General features: G+C 50.6%; 1 protein-coding gene and 1 non-coding gene across 2 annotated transcripts in view; one reads left to right on the plus strand and one right to left on the minus strand.

The window, feature by feature from the left end:
• Positions 1 to 983: 983 nt before the first annotated feature.
• The window catches only part of TRAF3IP1 (TRAF3 interacting protein 1), a gene marked incomplete at its 5' end in the record, with an annotated part of 43,913 nt that continues 24,339 nt past the window's right edge, over positions 984 to 20,557 (minus strand). The window contains 2 exons of the mRNA XM_023522927.1: positions 984 to 3,082; positions 5,119 to 5,342. Of these exons, the coding sequence (XP_023378695.1) occupies positions 2,917 to 3,082; positions 5,119 to 5,342 (390 nt within the window). The remainder of the gene's footprint in view (positions 3,083 to 5,118; positions 5,343 to 20,557) is intronic.
• Positions 19,157 to 19,275, plus strand: LOC111731349. Its single transcript, XR_002777091.1, has one exon. It is a non-coding gene; the product is annotated as a 5S ribosomal RNA (ribosomal RNA).

The following is a 20,557-nucleotide window of genomic DNA, read 5'->3' on the forward strand; positions in this document are numbered from 1 at the left end:
GCTTGGTTTAAAAAATTGATAATCAATTTGGAATTCAACTCTAAATATAAAATCGAAAACTCCTTTTACAGTTTTAAAAGCCTTTACATTTTTCTCTTACTGGATTAAAAAGTCCTTCCCAGGCTCCCTTTATGAAAACACACAAAACAGGCAAGAGGGGGCCTCCCCCAGCCGCCCAGCGGCAGAGCCGGTACAAACGCTATGAGCAAACACCTTTAGAAAAACACGGCCTTTTATTAACAAAGCGCGTCGCCAGATCGCGTGAAACCCGGAGCCCAGCGGGGCCCCCCCGCCTACCCCCCACGTCTCTGGGCTCGGAGGTGGCCGGGGTGGGCCCCTCGGAGGGACGGGATGGCGAATGGGGGCTCTGCTCTCTCTCTGGGGGTGGGCGGAGGGTTCCAGAGCCAGGAGCCGGTCCCATCCTGTGTGGAATTTCTCCCCCCAGGGTGGGCTCGCCTTGAGCACGTGAGCTCGTGTGCGAGGCCTCATTTCGCAGCCGATTCTTACGGAAGCTCGAGCAAGCTGGTCATCCGAAGCCTGTGACCGCTGATGTCCAGCTGTCATCCAAGGGCTCTAACGGTCTGGACTGGCTTTTCCTCCACCCAGTGATGTGTCACTGCTCACGCTGATGGAGACACACCCCGTCATCCAGGGTGCCTTCGAGGAGAAGTCCAGGACAGGTCGGGGGACCTGCCGACATCCCAACGAGAGCTCCAGGCCACAGGTCTTCCTGAACCGTACTCGGTGTCCCTAAATGACACCACCTGTCTTCACAGATGTCAGTCACTGTTATTAAATTGCTGTTGCAAAGAAAAACAAGTAGGAAGATCAAAGTAGAAAGCCTGAGCTTTAGTCTTGCATTACTTTTTCCAAAGGCTTGGATATTTCCTTTGAATATAAATTTGTGTCAGCTCAACTTTTAAATTAAAATTTCTGAAGTTGACTCTAGTACTTCCTGAAAACTTATAAACCAAAGTAGAGAAAACATTTAATAATATTTATAATTCCATTTTGTGTATTTTATCAAAATAATAAATAACAGGATTTAATTCATCTATAAGGTACAGTAATAATCACATGCAAAAACTTTCAAAAACTTCATGATCTTAAAATTTCTGCTAAATGCTTATCTGTCTCACAACCTTTCAATTCACACAGAAGAGATGTGTCCCAATATGAATGAAAAAAATAAATTTTCCTGAACTTTCTTCAAAAAAAACCAAAATGCAAATATTTGAAAATAAAAAAATCTTAACGCTTATAAAATTTTTTCCAGGTGTGAACTAAATTGCACAACCCATACACTTATAGAAAAAATATGTGATCATTTTTAATGATTTATGTGTTTAAAAAAATAAATTTTATGTTACAATTTGAAAGACTACTTCATACAAAATTTTACCCACATACAACGTATGTAATTTTTTGCAATGCAAAAATCCTAGCCACGTATACAAATTCACAAAAGGCAGGCATCTTAACTTGAAGCAAAACAGTCCATTTAGGGATGTGCCTAAGTCATTCGATTCAGTCGAAAAAAGATTATAAGTATGTGAAAGACCCGTTCACTGACACGCCTCCTCTCCTCCAATAACGTGTCTAGTGTAATGTGATCCAGCAGAATTTTACGGTGAACTATGGAGAGAAAGACACGTTTCTAACTGGTAGATCTTAATAATCTGATCTTGAACTTATTCAGCTTAGAAAATCACAAAGCTACCTTAGTAAAAGATTTATTTTGGAAATCACGCTGGGGAAAATGAAACTGTGCCGTTTGCACTAATCCTTAAAGAAACACTGTCCCCTCCCCCGACCCCCCCCCCAGCAACTCTAATGCTTGAAACTGCACAATAAATACAGTGTCCAGAAATAAACCGCCAGGACCCACTTTGACACCGTAAGCCTGTCTCCAAACGGCGAAGTCCTTTGTGCACAGACTCTGGGACCTAAGTATTTACAGTATTCTATGTGCGTGAAAAACTAAATATAAACCATGTTTTAAAAATCTTTTGCTTTAAAAAATAATTTTCCCCCCAAAATGTCAACATCGAAAAAGGTTTGTAAAATGGTGCATCCTCCGGTCTCCCTGTCTCGGTCTCTCAGATGCACCGGGGCCCACACCTGTGCGGAGCGCCTGGGGCCGGCGCTGCGGAAAGCCAGCCCCCTTCTTAGGGAGAACGGGGACCCCTGCAGGGCCACACCGGCGTCCACATGGAGAGGGAGGGCCACGCTGAAGACAGGCAGGACGGCCTGCGACAATCCCACGCCCAGACAATGCCACGAGGGCCATAGGAAACCTTTTTAAATTTACGAACTTTGCGGGCTGGAGACTCGAGCAAACGGGAATCCCATGCAGAAGTGTGAGCCGTTACGAAGGGGTGGACGAAAAGGTCCACCTGCACCTTCATCAGGCACAGGCCGACTTCAACCCTTCTAGCGGACACGAACCGAAAACGCAATCCATTGCCGTCTGGGCCCCACTCCACTGTGAAGTGCTATCGAGAAGCACCGTCGCCCTCCACTCGGCGCTTGACTTACGAAGTCCTGTCGCTAGCCCTGAACCCTGAAATCAGCGACCACCGATGGCCCCGGTGTGCGGCCACCCCCTGCCTGCGGGAGAATCCCGGCAGCAAAGCGGGCACATCGGGCCGGCGCCGAAGCGCACGGCACGGGCTGGCAGGGAAGCGGCTGGCGCAGGCGTCTGGAGAGCCACTTACAGCCAGCAGGCATTCTGGCGGGAGCGGGGTTAAGAAAACACGGTCTTTCTCACACACCAGATGCGCCCACAGTTCTAAAGCCCTGACGACCAGCGGGACGACAGCGTTAAGCGTTCACTTCCTTAGCAAAGTGAGAGTTCGGGCAACCACGTTCTAGACTCCCTTTTATTGTCAAACTGAGGACGGAGCCTGTGAACTTTCACCTCCTGGCACTCAGGTTGATGCTGTGCACCATCTTCTGAATCTTCTCCTCATTCTTCAGGATGTTGGCCTTCACGGCGCAGATCTTGTCCTGCTGGTCTCGGATCAGCTGCTCCAGCTCCGCCAGCTCCGCCTTCAGGGGCTCCACGGCGCAGTCCGTGATGCTGGCGGAGACAAAACCATGAGCACCTGGTCGCACCTCACACGCGCTTCCTCATCAAAACAGTGGACGGCGACGAAAGCAAGTTATTCACCCATGCAGAGAAAGAGGGTAAAAACACACTACGATAATGACAGAGACAAAACCTCACAGCTGGGGAAAATCTACTTCCGATTTTCCCAACCCCTGCCACAACCGAAAGTGACATCGAAGACGAAATTTATACAAAGAAGGCTAAAACTTCTTAAAGCCCTTAAATTAGAGCTATCGCGAAGGGCCCAGGGGACGGCGGGGAGGGGAGCAGCGAGGCCCATCGGCACTGAGAACCACCACCGGGGTGGCCGACAGGTCCCCCGCCTTCCACACTGGGACCCCGACCTCCAGGGGAGGCTCGCCAGCTTAAAGCCATCGCCGCCGAGGACCCTCCAAGTCGCCTGTTCGAGACGTGGCAGGAGGCCTTCCGGCGCTGGGCTAAGTCCTGGGATGGCACTGGAAATACTGGGAAGGCCAAAGTCAGAACGAACCTTTTGCTTTAGGCATTTTAAGCACAAAAACACAAAATAAAAAGACCCACAGTTTCCAGCCATCCTACCATAAAGCAAGATCAGGTTTTGTCCAGAAGAAACATCTGGATCGATACTTTTTAACATCTTAAATCAAAACCCAAGAGAGAAGTGTTAACCAAGGGCAGGTGTCCCCTGCTTTTAGAAAGTCTGCTTCATGCAACTTTGCTTTTCCCAAAGCCCCACGTCGGTATCTGTTTTTGCTAATCGAGAGAAATCTGAGGGGATTTTTGCTTTTACAAAAAAAGGCAAAAAGCAAAAACAGTGGTCAGCGTCCGTTCTGCAGTTGCCATTGTCGGTGGTGACACCGGGTGGGGCAGGTGGCCCACGGGCTCTGCCCCAGGGACACTGATTTCTTCTCATGTGGTAGCGGCGGCCGCCAGGCTCTGGCCTGTCCCGAGCCTCCAGCTTTCACCCAACACGCTCCGTGCACGACACGCTTGGGTATGAGACAGGCCTGAGCACACACGGGGCGCCACGCTGGGCGCAGAGCCGGACGTAACCCGGCGTTTCGATCGTGGCGACGATCTCAGGACACTGCGTGCTCTGAGCCTGCCTGATCCGCCACTCGTGCTGCTTCCCCGGAGAGAAAGGGCCCTGCCAGCCGCTGAGGTCACTGCAGTCCTGCGAGCAGCGAGGGGGCAACCGCGCTGGAACCCAGCAACGGACGGCACCAGCGTCCACTGCCTGCACCGACCGTGCGCGTGCGAAGCACGGCGGGTATTCACCGCGGTCCTGCTGACCATGGTGGCGCGGTTTTGGCTTTTCTGTGTTACTAGTATGATTTGGTGGGTTATTTTGGGGGCCTGGGACTGCCCCCAAATCTTTCCACATAAATTGATAATAACTGCTTCTTCGCTCTACACCATTCCGGCTGACGACAGGCTTCCGAGGGAAGCGCCGCTCCCGGATGGCAGGGCGTCGAGGGCTCGGTGACCGTCCAGCGGCGACGTGCGGCACATGAGGGGCTTTTTAAGACTACGCGGACGAGCAGGAAAGGGTGAACTTCATCACGACACAGCGTCTTACTATACAGGCTTCTACACACCACCGAGTCACAGGAAGCATTTCCTAAAAAAATCCCCTTAACGGTTGCAAAAATTATATGGACCCGGAGTCACTGATTATAGGGACAGACTATCAAACATTTCCCTAAAATAAATCTCCTTTTTAGTGACTATTATATTTGTGGTACAGGAGGAATTCCTAAATAGGTTCACCAGCATTTCTTTTAAAGGAAAAAACTAAGATACTTTCAAAACTATAAAAGTTATAAAACTTTGGGCCTTTTGATAAAACGCATGAAAAACGTGGTCTCCCGACTGTGAAGTCCCCCGTACCTTTAGCGTCTGAACATGTTTTGTGCCTGAGCGTGACCTCCCAGCCCATTCCACCAGCGACAAACACACGCCACAGCACGAGCGCAGCAGACCCCGCCGGCTTCCTGGGGGAGGCGGGGGGACGCGGCCGCACTGACCTCTGCTCCGTCTGCAGGGCGTCGGCGTGCTGCTGGCTCTCGCTCTGCCACAGCTGCAGCTCGTGCTGCATGGCGTCCACGTCCTCCTGCAGGTAGTCCATGACCTTGCCCAGGGGAAGCGCGCTCTTGCACAGGGTCTGGATGGACGTGCGGAGCTTCTCTATCTCCTTGGCCACGATGTCTGTCTCCTTCTTCCACGTGGACTCGAAGACGAGCGACCTCTCCTGCGGAGAGACCGACCCCCTCACTCCAAGGCAGGACGGCCTGGGAGTGGGGACAGCGCTGCTCCAGACCCGCTGTGCGTCCGCGCGTGCGGGCTGGCGGCCGCCGGCGAGGGCCCGCCCCTTCCCCTCTCAAAGGGTGGCAGGCTCTTTACCCGCAGGGCTGTTCCAGGGCTGGAAACTTACTGTAGCCATGGTTACAAAAGCCTGGGGACACTGTCCTAGGCCGCCCCTGCAGCCCACTGCTCGGCGCACGCCCTCCACCGCGGTGGCTCTGCGAACCAGCTTGCGGCTGAAAAGGGGAAACGGGCCGCGAGAGGGGAGCAAAGGCGTGGAGCGGGCGGCTGTGGCCACAGTGCCGAGTGGGCAGGGTGGCGGTCGGCTTGAGAGGCCCGGACTGAGCCGGCTGGTCCGGAGGACACAGAGGCCGGGCCCTCGCGGGGCATCGGGATGCGCGGTGGATGTGGGGTGGGGGAGGGGTGGGCTCATGCAGTGGCAGGTGCAGGCGGGGAGGGCCCGGGGGCGACTCCGGAACTTGGTTTGGTTTTGGCCAAGTTCTCTGATAAGCGACATTTAGAATTCTCTTCATCTGAGCGTCGTCTATCACAGACATCTCTGAATTTCAAAAACTGACTTTTTGATGATGAGCATCGATAAGTTAGGCTTGGGAAACTTTTCCTAGAAAAACGAACACTGTCTGTTCGGGAACCCTCCCTGTCTCTCCACTCCACTCAGCCTGGCTGTGGTGTCCTGGCCTGACCGTTCAAAGCATTAGGTTACAATTAACTAATTTCCTGTGTCCCGTTTGAACTTGTTGTAACGAGTCACATAGCACTTGTTACATCTGATGCGGTTTCAGACTGCAGCCTCCAGGAGGGCAGGAACCTGCGTCTAGATCTGCCGTGGTCCACACAGGCGCCCCTTAAATATCTGTCAAATGGACAAATGAAGTGAACAGTTTACCTGTCCAAATCCTAGCTCTGCCACCTGCTGACCTTTGGCAAGCGTACGGAAAGCCTTAACCCAAATGCCTGACACACTGGAAACATTAAATAGAAATAAAAAGTAAAACTCGTCAACTAATGAGTCCAGCAAGGCTGCAGGGTATAAAACACACGTATGAAAATCAACTGCATTTCCACGTACTGGCAATGAACACACGGCCACTGAGATTAAAACGACGACGCCATCCAGCTGCTCAAAATAAGAGAGGCACTAGGTGCAAATCCACCAAAATGTGTACAGAACCTACACACTGAAATTATACAATGCAGACGAAAGAAACCAAAGATCAGAATAGATGGAGACCCGCACCGAGTTCATCGACTGTAAGACGCAACGTAGGAAAAATATCAATTCCCCCCAAATCGATATCTGGGTTTAACACGATTCTTTCCGAATCCCGAATCTTTTATAGACATAGACAAGGTTCTCTTAAGATTTATGTGAGAAGCAAAGGAACTACAACAGCTAGAACATTTAGAAACAGAAGAACAAAGAGGGAGAATCCAGTCCCCGATTCCGGGACTTTGGGAACGGCTACGACAGCCCAGGGAGTGGAGTCGGCAGGGCGGACACACCGACCCCTGGGGCAGAACAGCAAATCCCGCAGGAAACCCTGCAAACGTGCCCCACTGATTTTTGACAGAGCCGCAAAAAAGCAGTTCGATGGGGAAACACAGCCTTTCAACACGCGGCTCTTGAGCCACTGGGTCCAGAGGGGAAGATGAGCCTTGACCTGAGTCTCATACCTTATACGAAAACGAGCTCAAAATGGATCGTGGACTTGAATAGAAAATGTGACAGTATAAACCTTTTAGAAAATCTTAGGATCTAGGGCCAGGCAAAGAGTTGTCAGAACAGACACAGAAAGCACGATCCATTAAAGGAAAAACTGATCAAGGAGACTCTACAAAAATTAAAAACTTTCGCTGTGCGAGAGATCGCCAGAGGACGGAGACGCGGCCGAGCGAGAGAACATACTTTCGAGCCACGTACCTGACAGAGGACTAGTAACTGGAATATGTAAATTCTCAAAACTCAACAGCAAAAAAGCAAACAATTCCATGAGAAAACGGGCAAAATACATAAACAGACATTTCACCAACAAGGACACAAAGACGGGAGACAAGCACATGAAAAGATACTCAAGATTATGACCTACCGGGAAATGCAAATTAAAGCCACGACCACGTGTCACTCCTGTAAGCACCTGTAAGAACGGCTGAAATCCAAAAGTGACACCACCACATGCTGGTGGGGCGCAGAGAAAGTGGCCCCCATCGCCCAGGGCTGCTGGGGACGTCAAACGGTGTCGCTGCTCTGGAAAAGCCCGGCAGTTTCTTTAAGAACTACACACGCACCTCACACAGGGCCCGGCAGTGGCTCCTGGAGAGACGAAGACGTGCGCTCACACGCAGACCCGCGCCGTGTTCGGAGAGGCCCGTGCAAAGCACCCCAGAGGGGACGCGACGGCCGCCTTCGACAGCGGGGCCGAGGGAGCTGCGGCCCACCCGCACCACAGCATGGACGGGCACAGGTGCGGAGTCACGGCCGCCCCGATGGGCCTCCCAGAGCTACACGGAGCGAGGGAAGCCGCTGGCCCAGGAGTCCGCGCTGCATGAGCCCGCTCGCCCGGCATTCCCGAAAGGACAATCAGGACGACGGCCACCGGAGCGTGGTCGCCCGGGGCCGAGGAGGCGGGTGGCAGGCGGGCTGGGGGCGGTTACACGAAGGGCAGCAGGAGGGGTCCCCGTGGTGACGCGAACGTTCCGGATCTCGGCTGTGTCAAGGCCAGCGTCCTGGGCGTGCTACAGCACTGTGGTGGCGCGAGGTGTCACCCGCGGGGAAGCTGAGGGGACAGTGACAGCTCCGGCCTTTCTGACGGCTGCACGGGAATCTACGGTGATCTGAAAATACGTTTACGTGAAGGAGAAAGGCAGTGGCGATATAAAGGCCTTTAAAGTGCCACCTGCCTAAAACACATTTGATACGATAAACTGCTTCCCAAGAAAAAGAAGCGTCTTTATCGCGGACAGATTAGTGACTCTCTCGCTGACTCAGTCGAGAAACGTAAAACTGTACCGAAACCACTCGCAATGATTACTGCGAATTCCCACGTATTCGGCACACGTTGACTCTAACACGAGCTGCTCAGGGCCTAGAACTCGGAACGGGCGACCGACACGCACAAATGTGTCGTGAGGTGGCTGAGCCACCACGAGGACGAAGGCTGGTCAGCCCGCCCCCACCTGTTCAGGTGCTGTCGTCAAAGTCCTTCCTATTTCTGGGCCACAGAACCTGGCAGAATCTAGGACACCAGTCTTGAGGTTCACAGCTTTGTGTTTAGAGGTTAAGGATCTAGTAAGACACACGTGAGCTCGGGTTTCGACAGTCAGGAGAGGCCATTAATATGGCTGTGAACGCGCTGCTGCAAAACATCGAAATTCTGGGATTTTTCGAACTTTCACTTAAACGAACGTGGCAGGGTGGGGGTGGCGAGCCACGTCGTGATTATGTGCGGAAAGAAGCACACCTCCCCGACGACAGCTCTGATTTATATGCAGCTTACACAGCTATACCAGCAACCTTCCGGACAAACACAGCCATTATAGACCTGTTTTACGACTTTTAACATGTACAGAAAAATTTGAGAATCTACTACCATGCTCACCACAGAGAAATTTGTCCTATGAAAATATGCTTCATTTCTGAAAACGAAAAAGCAAAAAATGATGACGCTGCACAATCCCAGGAAACTGCCTCGAACGAGGGGCCCGGAGGAACCATGGGAACGTGGCGGTCACGTGTGCACGGCGGTCACGCGGCCAGCGCCCAGACGGCTTCGCCACCTCCTCACTGCACGGCCTGGGAGCCGCCTTCGCCTCGCTGTAGCTCGGCTTCCTCACAATCAAACGGAAATAGCGGTCTTTACCCCGCAAGGAGGACGAATGGGATCACATAAGACGAGCGGCTCGCTGCCCCGCACACAGCAAACCCTCCACAAACGCCAAGCGGCCTCGCGAATTCGTCCGCTGCGCAGGAGAAGCGGGCACGCTTTCGGCAGCGCACGGAGGAGCGCTGTCACCTCCGGCCACCTGTCAGCTACCAGAGGCTCAGCCCGCATGTCCTGGGTACTTCGGGACACACGGAGAAACGTGCTTAGCTGTCAGCACCAACGAGCGTTAGGTCCCGCGTCAGGAAGACAAGTTCTGTCGTGAGAACGTCATCCACTCTCTCACCGACACGTTCCCATCCCGCCTCCACAGCCCGGAGTCAGACCTCGAAACGTCACGGGGAGACGTGATTCTGACCCCAGAGATCTGCTGAGCCACGGGCCACCACGGCACCCGGCTGTGGCACCCCTGCCACAGATCAGTCCCTACAGGTGACAGAGGGTGGCAGCCGTGTGTTTCGTGAGGACCCGAGTCCGCAGGCTGCGGCCTGTGTCTCTGCCGGTCCCCGGCAGGTGGGCTTCAGCACGTGGTGGCCACTTCAGGCACACGCTTTAGAAAAGGTGACTTTCCAAGACTTTTCAGGTAAACGGGTACTTCGGGACTTAATGCTATTTGCATTTACCACACATACACCTGTCCCTGGAAATGTCATTGTTTATGTTTAGAGTGATTTTTTAAATTTACAAGTATTTAAGTCATACAAATAAATACGACTGACCTGAAGATGTGTTTTTCTAAGTTTCAGCTTCGATGCTTCAAGAGAGAAAAGTACTACTTCTAAAATAATACCTTAAAGCCGGACCCTTAGATCCTGCCAGCGTCTCTCAGAAGCAGGACGTGGGGCGCGTCAGGAGGGCTGATGGCATCTGCCCAGTGCCCTCCACTCCGCTGCTGGGTCTGGGGTCCTGACACTCAGCAAGGCTCCACCTGGCACGAAGCAAGCCCAGCGAACGGAGGCCTGACCAATGGCAGGTGGGGGTGCAGATCAGAGTGAGCGTTCCTTATGTCACACGCCCTCCCGGGGCTGTGGCACTGATCCATACACAGCCTGCCAAAAGGTCCTGTTTCCACAACCAAGGACAGTCTGCACCCCAGTTACGACAGAGACGCAGAGTGTGACAGGGTAAGCGCCGAGTGTCCTGCTCAGCACCAAACTCCTAAGCGGGCCACACACTCGTTCGCCTCTGACGTGGGCCAGGCTGGGTGTCACGAATGCCCAGTAAAACAGTCTGCAGTCACACACGTTAACCTTTTACACACACTCAGAAAAGCACGTGAACCATGAATGCACAGTTTAACAAAATGATAAAGTGACATCTGCAGCCTGGGTCAAGCAAGCAAACTCTCCAGGGTCCCCAAGGCCAAGGTCACCACCATGCTGCTCTCTGTGGTCAACCTGCCCCAGCTCTGCCGTGTCCCCCGCTTGCAAGCTGTACCCGCACAGGACAATTGGAGTCACACAGCACACACGGAGAGTGCCAGCCTCTCCGGCCCGACGGCACAGTGAAGAATCGACCGTGCAGTCACAAGCACGTGCATTTTATTCATCTGCTTTGCTGAATGGCAGTTCGTGACAACGCCCTGATTTAGTCACTCTCCTGCTCTGGGGCACTTACAAACAACATGGCTCGGAAAAACCTGACCAGTGTCCCAACATGCACGGGCAGAGGCTTCCTCAGGAAATGCATCAGGTCACAGAGTATGTGTGTCTTCAATCTTGTGACATGATGTCATAGAGACTTCCCAAATGTTCGTACCGACTTACAAATATTTATCATCACACAAGCTTCATTTCTACGCACATACAGGGGCGCCAACCCATGTGGCAGTCTGCGGTGACAGCTGCAGGTAGGAGGCAGCGCAGCATCTCACAGCAGCAGGTAGGCCTGACACTGCCCGCAGGACCCGCACGGCACACGTCCACGGCCTTCCCGCAGGACAGTGCTCACCGCAGCAGCGGCGGGGAGAGAAAACGCCAGCGGGAAGCTTCCAGAACGCACGCAGGAGAAGCTACACTGTGTGAGGGTTAACTGCTCAGACGGGGGCCACAGTGTTGGGGGCGGCGCCCCCCTCGGCGACTTACTGTCTACGCAGTCTCGCCGAGGTAACTTTCCTGCCTCTGCGTTCTAACCTGCAAAATGGGGGTAACGCCTGTCCCAGATTTCCACGAGGGCTAAAGTGAGGGCCGCAACCCCTCAGGCACGGGACACACTCCGCACGTCAGCTGACATCACACTGTCTCTACTGTCCCCAACTCCGAATGGCGGACTGGGGAGCTTCTGGAGGGGAAGAAGGGCCGGCGGAGGACCCCCTGCAGCCGGAGCAGGACAAAGGTCATCAAATGCTGGCTACTGACGAAAACCGCTGTCCTCGAAAGGCCGGAGCGACGCCCTCGGGAGCGGGCGTGACGTGAGGCCTGGCGGCACGGGGCGGGGGCGCCGGCTGAATCACGGGTAAGCGCTCAGAACAGAGAGGGTGACGTCCGGGCTGGCCTCGCTCCCCGACCGGAAAAGCCATCCCGTCACGGAGAGCTGGGCCCGCGGACACGGAGCGAGCCCCAACTCTCAGCGAACACGCCCTCTCTCTGCTTCAGTGAAAGAATGTGACGTTACTGGCCTAGAACTGGTCCTTTCACACATTTTTCTTTTTTTTTTTTTTTTACAGTAGAAAAGAAAAGTTTGATGAGAAGGGAAAGTCCCCTTCCAGACGTGGAAGCCGCCCGAGCACGAGCAGCGCGGCTCCAGGCTTCGAGCACTTTCCGAGAGGCTCTTCTCATGCGTTTATCTTCCAGAGGAACTTAAGAAAATTCTTTGCCAAGTGTCAAAACACCCATTGAACATTTATTGGAATGTCATTCAATTTATAAACTGACGGGAGGGAAACGACATCTCTACGACACTGAGTTTCCCGCCCAGGAACACGACGTCTTGATCTCTTCCAGACCCCTTGCTTCGTTTCTTGGGAGAATTCCTTGGCTTCTCGTCTGGTCGCTAGAAACGCCTCAGTCACACTGTGTCCAGCTCCGCGGAGGAACCCGCCTCGCCCGCTGCCGCTGCCTGTGGCCCCGCGCCGGGAGACACTGTCCTCTCACATTCGGTTGGTCACTGGCCCCAACACCTTCTCCTAAGGGCTTTGCCCTAGGGGAGACTGACCTGCCTGACAGAGGGCTCTTGCCTTCGGATGACCCCGTCTTCCTTCCAGAATGAAGCCTCTTTCTCTCCGCACCCACTGGGACCTGCAGAACCTCTGAGCAGAGCTATCCCCGAATGTGGGGGGAGCAGCTGCAGCCACTGGTGGCGGCCGCCGCTGACCGTCTGCCGCGGGTCCCCCACCCCCAGCGCCCGGGTGGAAGCACCTTCCTCCTCCTAGTTCACTGAGTTCTTAGTCGTAACGGATGCCAAGTTTTATACGTGATGTTTATTCTTAAAGGACAACACACTTACTAGTGATTTTATTTGGCTCGGGAATAATTCTTAGGTTAAATGTAAGATAAAAAGATATGTTTAACGGATGCTACAACTGACTTGAGTTTTTTTAAATAGAAACGACTGACTCTTTATAGGATGTGGCAGCGCAGATAAAGAAGAAACACTGACTGGTAAAGGAAATGGATGAAACCATATTTACCCACTAGAGAACAGAGTATCACTGCTGATTACAATTACATAATAAAATACACGCTTCAGAAAGAAATAAGGTTAGTAATTCCTAACCACGAATTGTCCTTGCAGAATAAATGCAAAGCGTAGGAGGAAAGAAATAAAAAGTTTTTGGAGATATCAGTGGAAAAAAAAAAAAGATTCGAAAGATAAGATCAACAAAGCCAAAAATTGGTAGTTTAAGAAGACTGACGAATGACTGAAAAACTGACTTGAAAAAAAGAAGCACAGACAGAGTGACATAAGCTTTATAAATGCTCAACCAACGCACTGTATACTTGAAACTACTAATAAAATAAAATGCTAAAAAAAAAAAGCAAGCACAAATAGTATTAGTAATAAAAAGAAAAGGAAACTAAAGTACAAACAGAACAGATGCTTAAAAGAATTCTAACAATAATTTACAAACTTGGAAATTTTAAAAGAAATTGACAACCAGAACTGACTCAAGAAGAAATAGAAAGCCTGAATAGTCTCATAATTAATACAAAAATAAAAGCAGTAGTTTAAATTTTTCCCACAAAAGAAACATCCCATTCAGATGGCTTTAGAGGTGAGTCCCACAAAGCTGTCAAGAAACAACATCAGTCCATCAACTACCATCTATTCTCGAGAAGAGAAAAAGAACAGTCCTCACTTCATTCCTACCTGCTACGGAAACCAGACGAGGGTCACAGGAAGAGACAGACTCACGGGCACACTTCATGACCAAGAATGGAAAAACACCAATTAGCAAACAATGTCACAGTGGATAAAAAGACAATACACCACCACAATGCTGGTTTCATCCCAGGAATAGTAGGATATCAGGAAATACCAGGAAATATCAGGAAAGCTATAAATGCCCTTTACCAAATTATATATACGAGAATCATCTCGATCGTCGCAGGAAAAGCATTTAATAAGATCTGACGCCCATTCACGACTAAGCCCATACTGGGAGAAATCGTTATTTTCTTCCTGTTTGCCACACCAAATATCGGAACAGGGTAAATTCTAGAAGCATCCACATTAAAAATCAGGAAGTAAACAAGGTGCCAGAGCAACCGACAGTAAAAAGGAAAACATGGAGACTGGAAAAGACACAGAGCCGTCGGGACTCACGGGACTCACGGTGACACGGACAAGGGTGCCGCCCGGGGTGGGGGGCACGAAGCCGGACACCACCGTCTGGGTGTGAATCCAGCCCGGCCACCTCACCCGGCCCACGGCCTCCGCAAAGTCCTGCCAGCTCCCGGCGCCCCTGACCTGCGTCTCACTGTGTGCTGTGCCAGATCCAGCCGCTGTCACAGCAGAGACGCAAAAGAATCAACAGACACATCTTGAACACAATCAGTTTAACGCAATCAGTTTAACACAGTTTAACGGTACCTACAGTAGCAGAATAAACTCCGGAGCACCCAGATACAAATCTAACAAAGATATGCACAACCTCTGCAGACAAAACCACAAACCCGGGCTGAAAGGCATGAGGACCAGCAGACGGAGAGAAGCCTGCTCATGTGCGCTCTCTCCCACCAAAACCACAGCGGCGCTTTGCACGGCGCTCGGTGAGCTGCTCACAGCACTCGTGTGAGAGGAGACAGGGGCCCGGGGGACAGGGGACAGGGGCCAGAGGACCCTGGGGGACAGGGGACCTATTTTTCTGTACAGCGCATGAGCTAAGAACGGTGTTTACATGTTCTAATAGTTGAAAACAATACTTAAAGAATATTATTTTGCGACTCATGTGAGGTTCTGTAAAATTCACATCTTGGCTCCATAAATAAAGTTTTCCCGGGACCATCAGCGTGTCATCTGCGAGGGCAACGCCAGTACTGGGGACAGAGCACAAGGCTCTCAGCTGACAACACTGAGCACCTGACGCTTTCTAGGAAGTCTGCTGCCCTCGGGCACGCAGAATCCAGAAAGAGCCCCACACAGGGGAGGGAAAAAAAACCTGCACCTCTATCTTGGAGAATATAGGAAAATCAATGCCAGGGGGATTAAGGACTTTAAATGTCAAAACAAAGCTTCAAATTTTAAAAAAGAATAAGCATCTTTCTGACCTTAGAAAAAGCATTTCCAAGACGCAAAAAAGCATTAACCGTGACAGAAGACCGAGAACGCTCACGAGACTGAAATTCAGACTCAGTCATCGAGACACCTCGAAGAGAGAGAAGAAAAAAATCTTTTGAATAAACAATGATTTAATGTGGTTTTACCTCCCTTGACCCTCTACCCTACCATCTATTATGATGATGTCATTTTTCTATAAAACTTATTTTTTGAAAACTGGTTTAGGGCGTTTAAGTTCATTTCTGTAGTGACAGTCACACACAATTCTACTTGCTTACCTGGTTTTAACGCTCGGTTTTAATTCGCTTCGTCCGTACCAGTGCTGCCCAACGGAAACGTGCGAAATGAATCACATACGTAATGGAACGTTTTCCACTAGTCTCATTAAAAAAAAGAAATAGGTGAAATTAATTTCAATAACGTCTACCTTACTGTATGCCATTGTTTTGACACACAGGGAGTGTGAAAAGCACTAACGAGACAGTGTGTTCCTTTCCTTCGGTTCGGACCGGCCCCTCTGCAAGTGCCCGGATGCCCCGGGGACAAGGGCTGCGGCGCAGGTCGCACGGGCCGGCACGCGGCCTCCAGGCACGGCACGGGCTCCACCTGTCTGCGCTTCGCTCTCTTCCTTACCCGGACAGACTATAGTTTAGGCGACTCTTTTCCGAGTCGCCCCTGAGCGGTATCGTCGAGCGCTGGCGCCGCCAGGTGTGCCCTTCACGTCTCTGCAGGTGGGACGCCAGCCCGGAGCACGGCACGGCTGCGGCACTGGGCCACCCACCGCCGTCCCCTCGCCTACTGCACCCAGCCACGCCGCGTCCCTCAGCGGTGACGCGGCGCTGGACGCCATGATCCAGTCAGGAGTGGACGGACAGGGCCGATAAAGAGGTGGGAGCGAAAGATGCACTCTCGCTCAAAGCAGTGGCTCACGCGGATGTGTTTCAGAAAGGACAAAAACATGTTAGCAGGAAACACATTCCACTGTCACCTGCTGAACCACAGTCCACCTGGGGTGGCAGTCACACCCAGGCAGGCCCACACCAGCGCCACCAAGGCCGCCTGAGTCACGCCCGGGCTCACTCCTAATGTCCCTTCTTCTGCAAACGTCACACTGTCTCACAGGGGACGCTCCAAAGCCTCAGACCTCGCCCAACGACTGAGAACGCCTCTCCACCCCGGGCAGCACACCGGCTCCTCCTGCCGACAGAACCCGGGACGCCGGGCGCTGCGGCTCCGGTGACCGGCGACCGGCCAGCCCCTTGTTTCTGCACCTGCCGCTCCCAGACCACCTGCACTTTCCCACTGAGATTCTCCCCTTTTCACAGGCAACTTGACTAAACGCAGTCAGAACCCCCATTCTTACCCACTGCTTTCATCCCGTGGCTAACGTAATGCTGACCCTCACACTATCGTGTGTGTCACAGCGGATATAAACACCAGGTCGACGCTCAGTCACTGAAGTTACCCCCACAGACTTAGCTTAACGTCAGTCAAAGCAAAAGATACTCTTTATGCAAAGCACAGAATGGGGTATTGATGGGCGACGGTCAAAATGACTTATTGGGCCAAAGGTCACTAAAATCTAGAAAAGTGGTTAATACAATATATGAATTTTAAATTGAAATTTTGAGTAAAAATAAGCTCTTAATTCATCACGTTATCATTCACTGAGTAAACATATTAAACGAAAGATGACCATTCAAGTTGGAAACGTAAGGCTACAGCTATTAGCATTTTTATAACCCGACTTTAAGCCAACGTACGTACTTTTCAAGTAAAAGTAGTCTGATAGCCATATCTTGACTTTTGTCTATACAAAAGCCTACTTATTCATAACTATCTTCACAAAGCTCGCATACATGTACTGTTTTGATGGTTTCCAGACCAGTTCCATAGCCTGTAATACAGCTGTGGCGTACAGACGTGAATACTGTTCAGTGACATTTTTGATAATTTGGTGGTGACAATTTTATATCCAAAACCTGAACCCCAAGCCTGTGTATGTTGGAAGATACCATATTACTTGAGAACGTAAAACTATCACCTTATTTCCTAGGGCAAAAAATAAAAAATAAAAAATAACTCTTTATAATTTAGATCAACCTCAGCGGCTCCTCGGCTCCGCTATTAGTCTCGCCAGCGGAGCAACGCTGCGGCATGCACCCCATTTACTTCTCTCACAGCGATGTCAATGCAAACAACATTCCTAGCAAAAGAACCCCCAATACACCAGGGCCACAGGCATCCAAACTAAAAGTACGTTTATCAGGTGGAGGATTTCAGTTAAGGAGGAATTTTGAATAGCATTTTTCTAACGGGGTTAAAGTATTTGTGTTGAAATTGCACCATCTAGCTACCAAAATAAGAACCAATTTAAAGATCTATTTAAATCAACAAAGTAAAAGAGAGTGTCTGAGCGAAATCCCTGACTATCATGTAAGTTTAGCTATCTAACGTAAACTAATTATTACGATTAAAATATAACACGTTTGTGATAAGTCCGTTTTATCCATCAAGAGGCATTTCAACATATAATAGGTTCTCACATTCCCAGATTGATGCTTCTTTAAAATAGTCACCCATAATCTCTGCAGACACTGGCTGCTATACTCGGCCCTCATTATAGCTTTCTGGAGAAGGGCAGTAAACAACAGGGGTCCCCAACCCCCAGGTCCGTGGCCTGTTAGGAACCAGGCCGCTCAGCAGGAGGTGAGCGGTGGGTGGCAGGTGAGAGAAGCTCCATCTGTTACTTACAGCCGCTCCCAGCGCCAGCATCACCGCCTCAGCTCCACCTCAGCTCGTCGGGCATTAGGTTCTTATGGGAGCCCCGGTCCCTGGTGCCAAGAAGGTTGGGGACCGCTGCAGTAAAATACACGCATGCAGGTCAAATCCGACACACACTCGGCCTGTCATCTGAAGAGAATGACCACCAGCACCCCGGCGGATGCACCGTGCGCCTGGCCGAGAAGGCGAAGAGAGTAAAACCACAAACACTGGCGAGAGAAATCTCCGAAGAGAAACACTCTGAGTCTATTTCAAACTAAAGATTGTGAACAGCAAGCATCTGACATTTATATTCAATCAGAACGGGTATAACATGAAATAACACTGGAATAGTGGAAAGGAAGCTGAACGATCGAGAGAGAGAGCTTTACGCGGCACTACAGGGAGGCGCCACTGTGAAACGGCTACTTCTCTAAAGCATCTTCATTTACGAAGGTCAAAAGCAAGTACTTTTAAAGCATGAGAAATACTATTGAAACCGCTTTTCTGGTTGTTTTTCAAAAACTTCATAAGTCTGAAGGAAAAATGTTGGCATGAACTAATATCTTACTATTAGCAAAGTTTAATATTTCCTCTTGAAAGGAGAGCAAGTCAGTCAGGATAATGAAAAAAATGCTCCAAGCAGTTGGATTCACATATTTATTCCATAACGTATTATTCAAGTCCATTAATACAATGAGAAATGGTTTTCTTCCAATGCAACTTCAAAGACAGGCTGGAGAGATGCCCAGATTACAAATATGTATTTCCTTAGCACTGGGAAAAAAAATGCTCCCTCTAAAAAGAAACACGAAGACGTGCTCAGACTCAGGGTGCACTGAGACTCACGTGAGAAGCGGAGGAAACATCTATTTGGAATTTTAATTGAGTTAGAAGATAAGCAACTAATACCATGATTAATATGTATAGATCAATAACGATGACAAACAGGCGCGGCCCACAGGCTGGAGTACACGGTCTTACGACCGCCTCCCCGTGAAGACAGCGGGGTACTCTGAAGACAAGAAAGCAGAAATGCTCTGGAAGAGCTCGGAAGCATTCGCACACACGGACCACAAACGAGGCCACGAAGAAAGGCTCGATTCCAAAAACTCAGTATCACACAGATTTTATTCCGTGAACATGCAATTATATTAGATGTTGTCAATAAGAGAATTTTTTAAAAAGCTTTATGTTTGAAAGCTAAAGAACAGACTCCTAAATAGCCCACATGTTTAAAAAATAACAAAGTACTTCATATTAAAATTCAAAAAATTTTAATATTTAATATTAATTTATTGCTCAAGGAATTTAAAATTGAAGAATAAAACATGCTTAAAGACAAATGTGTTGTATTAAATATATTAATTTTTAAATGATGGTCTACGGCCATGCCGCCCTGAACAAGCCCGATCCCGTCTGATCTCAGAAGCCAAGCAAGGTTGGGCCTGGTTAGTACTTGGATGGGAGACCACCTAGGAAGACCAGGTGCTGTAGGCATAAAAAATAAGGGATTGTAAGCTGACAAGGTCCTTGCAATCTGTGAGGTCAACCAAGGGTTGCCTTGCCTAAAAAAAAAAAAATGACGACGACTAAAAATAAATGAGCTAAGTGTTTTACACAAGAAGCTACAAAAACATCTAAAAAAATTAAAAGGAAAATCGAAGAATAAAAATCGACAAAATGAAAACAAAAGTGAATACCTACAAAATCAAAAGTTGATTCTTTGCTAAAAGAATCTATTTCAATAGATTTTTAAGTCTCATCAAGAAAAAGAAGACATTTCTGGAAGGAAAGGCAAACTGTACTTATAGAAACTTTTTTATATCATAAAAATATACTTCAAATATCTTTGTGCCATAACTTTGCGAAACGTGAATGAAGTGAACGACTTCCTAGAGAGGCACTAGTGGGAGAAACTGGGTCGCCCCGTTTTTGATCTCCCTGCTTACAGCAAAGCTTCCGGCCGCCGAGCGCAGCCCCATGCGGTGGGCGTGCGAGCTGCAGACACCCTCGGCCCCACGGGGCAGCGGCCTCCTCCACGCACAGGGTGCCCTGTAAGCATCACTCTGAGCCGGCCAGGCAGAGCGCAAACCGGGCGAGTGTTAGTCTGTGTTAACGGGAGCCCTGACTGTGAGCCAAACAAACTGATGCCTGGGATGAAGATTTCAGTACACGGTCCCCTTAGCAACAAAGATCTGGCCGATATAACCTAAGTGGAGTCGTGTGCACAACAGCCGACCAAGAGCCTAGAGAGAAGGAGCATGTCCTTCTCCTACGGCCCCTTGCCCCTTCCTTCCGGCTGGAACGCAGTCCTGATGGCTGGAACCAGGACAGCCGTCCTGGCCCGCGAGGGGCCCTGGGGCACAGCAGTCCCGGAGTGCAGGAAAGCGAGGGCGTCTGGGTCACTGCCACCTCCAGACTCTGACTCGGGAGCCAAGGCACTTCCGTCCTCCCGTAAGCCACTGCTGTTTCAGAGCGTCCCCTCGCTCCCACGTGACCCTGATCCTAACTCATTCGAATGTGAATTAGCAAAAGAAATGCAAAAGTAACAAATGGGACACAGCCGCTAAGGAGAGGGACTTGACGGCGCCAACAGAAAGGCCCAGCTGGAGGGAACAGGACGGCGGGCGGCAGCGCGGAACGATCACCAGCCGTTCAGGAGACACGAACGACAGCCACAGGCGGCCGAAACGGGAGTGCGGGCGCCCGAAGGCCCACGCTCTGCCCCCCGGAAAGCAGTCCAGCGAGCGCTCGGCGCGGCGGACGCACCTTCGCCACC

This window comes from Pteropus vampyrus, unplaced genomic scaffold (assembly GCF_000151845.1).
Source record: "Pteropus vampyrus isolate Shadow unplaced genomic scaffold, Pvam_2.0 Scaffold364, whole genome shotgun sequence".
Classification (NCBI taxonomy): Eukaryota; Metazoa; Chordata; class Mammalia; order Chiroptera; family Pteropodidae; genus Pteropus; species Pteropus vampyrus.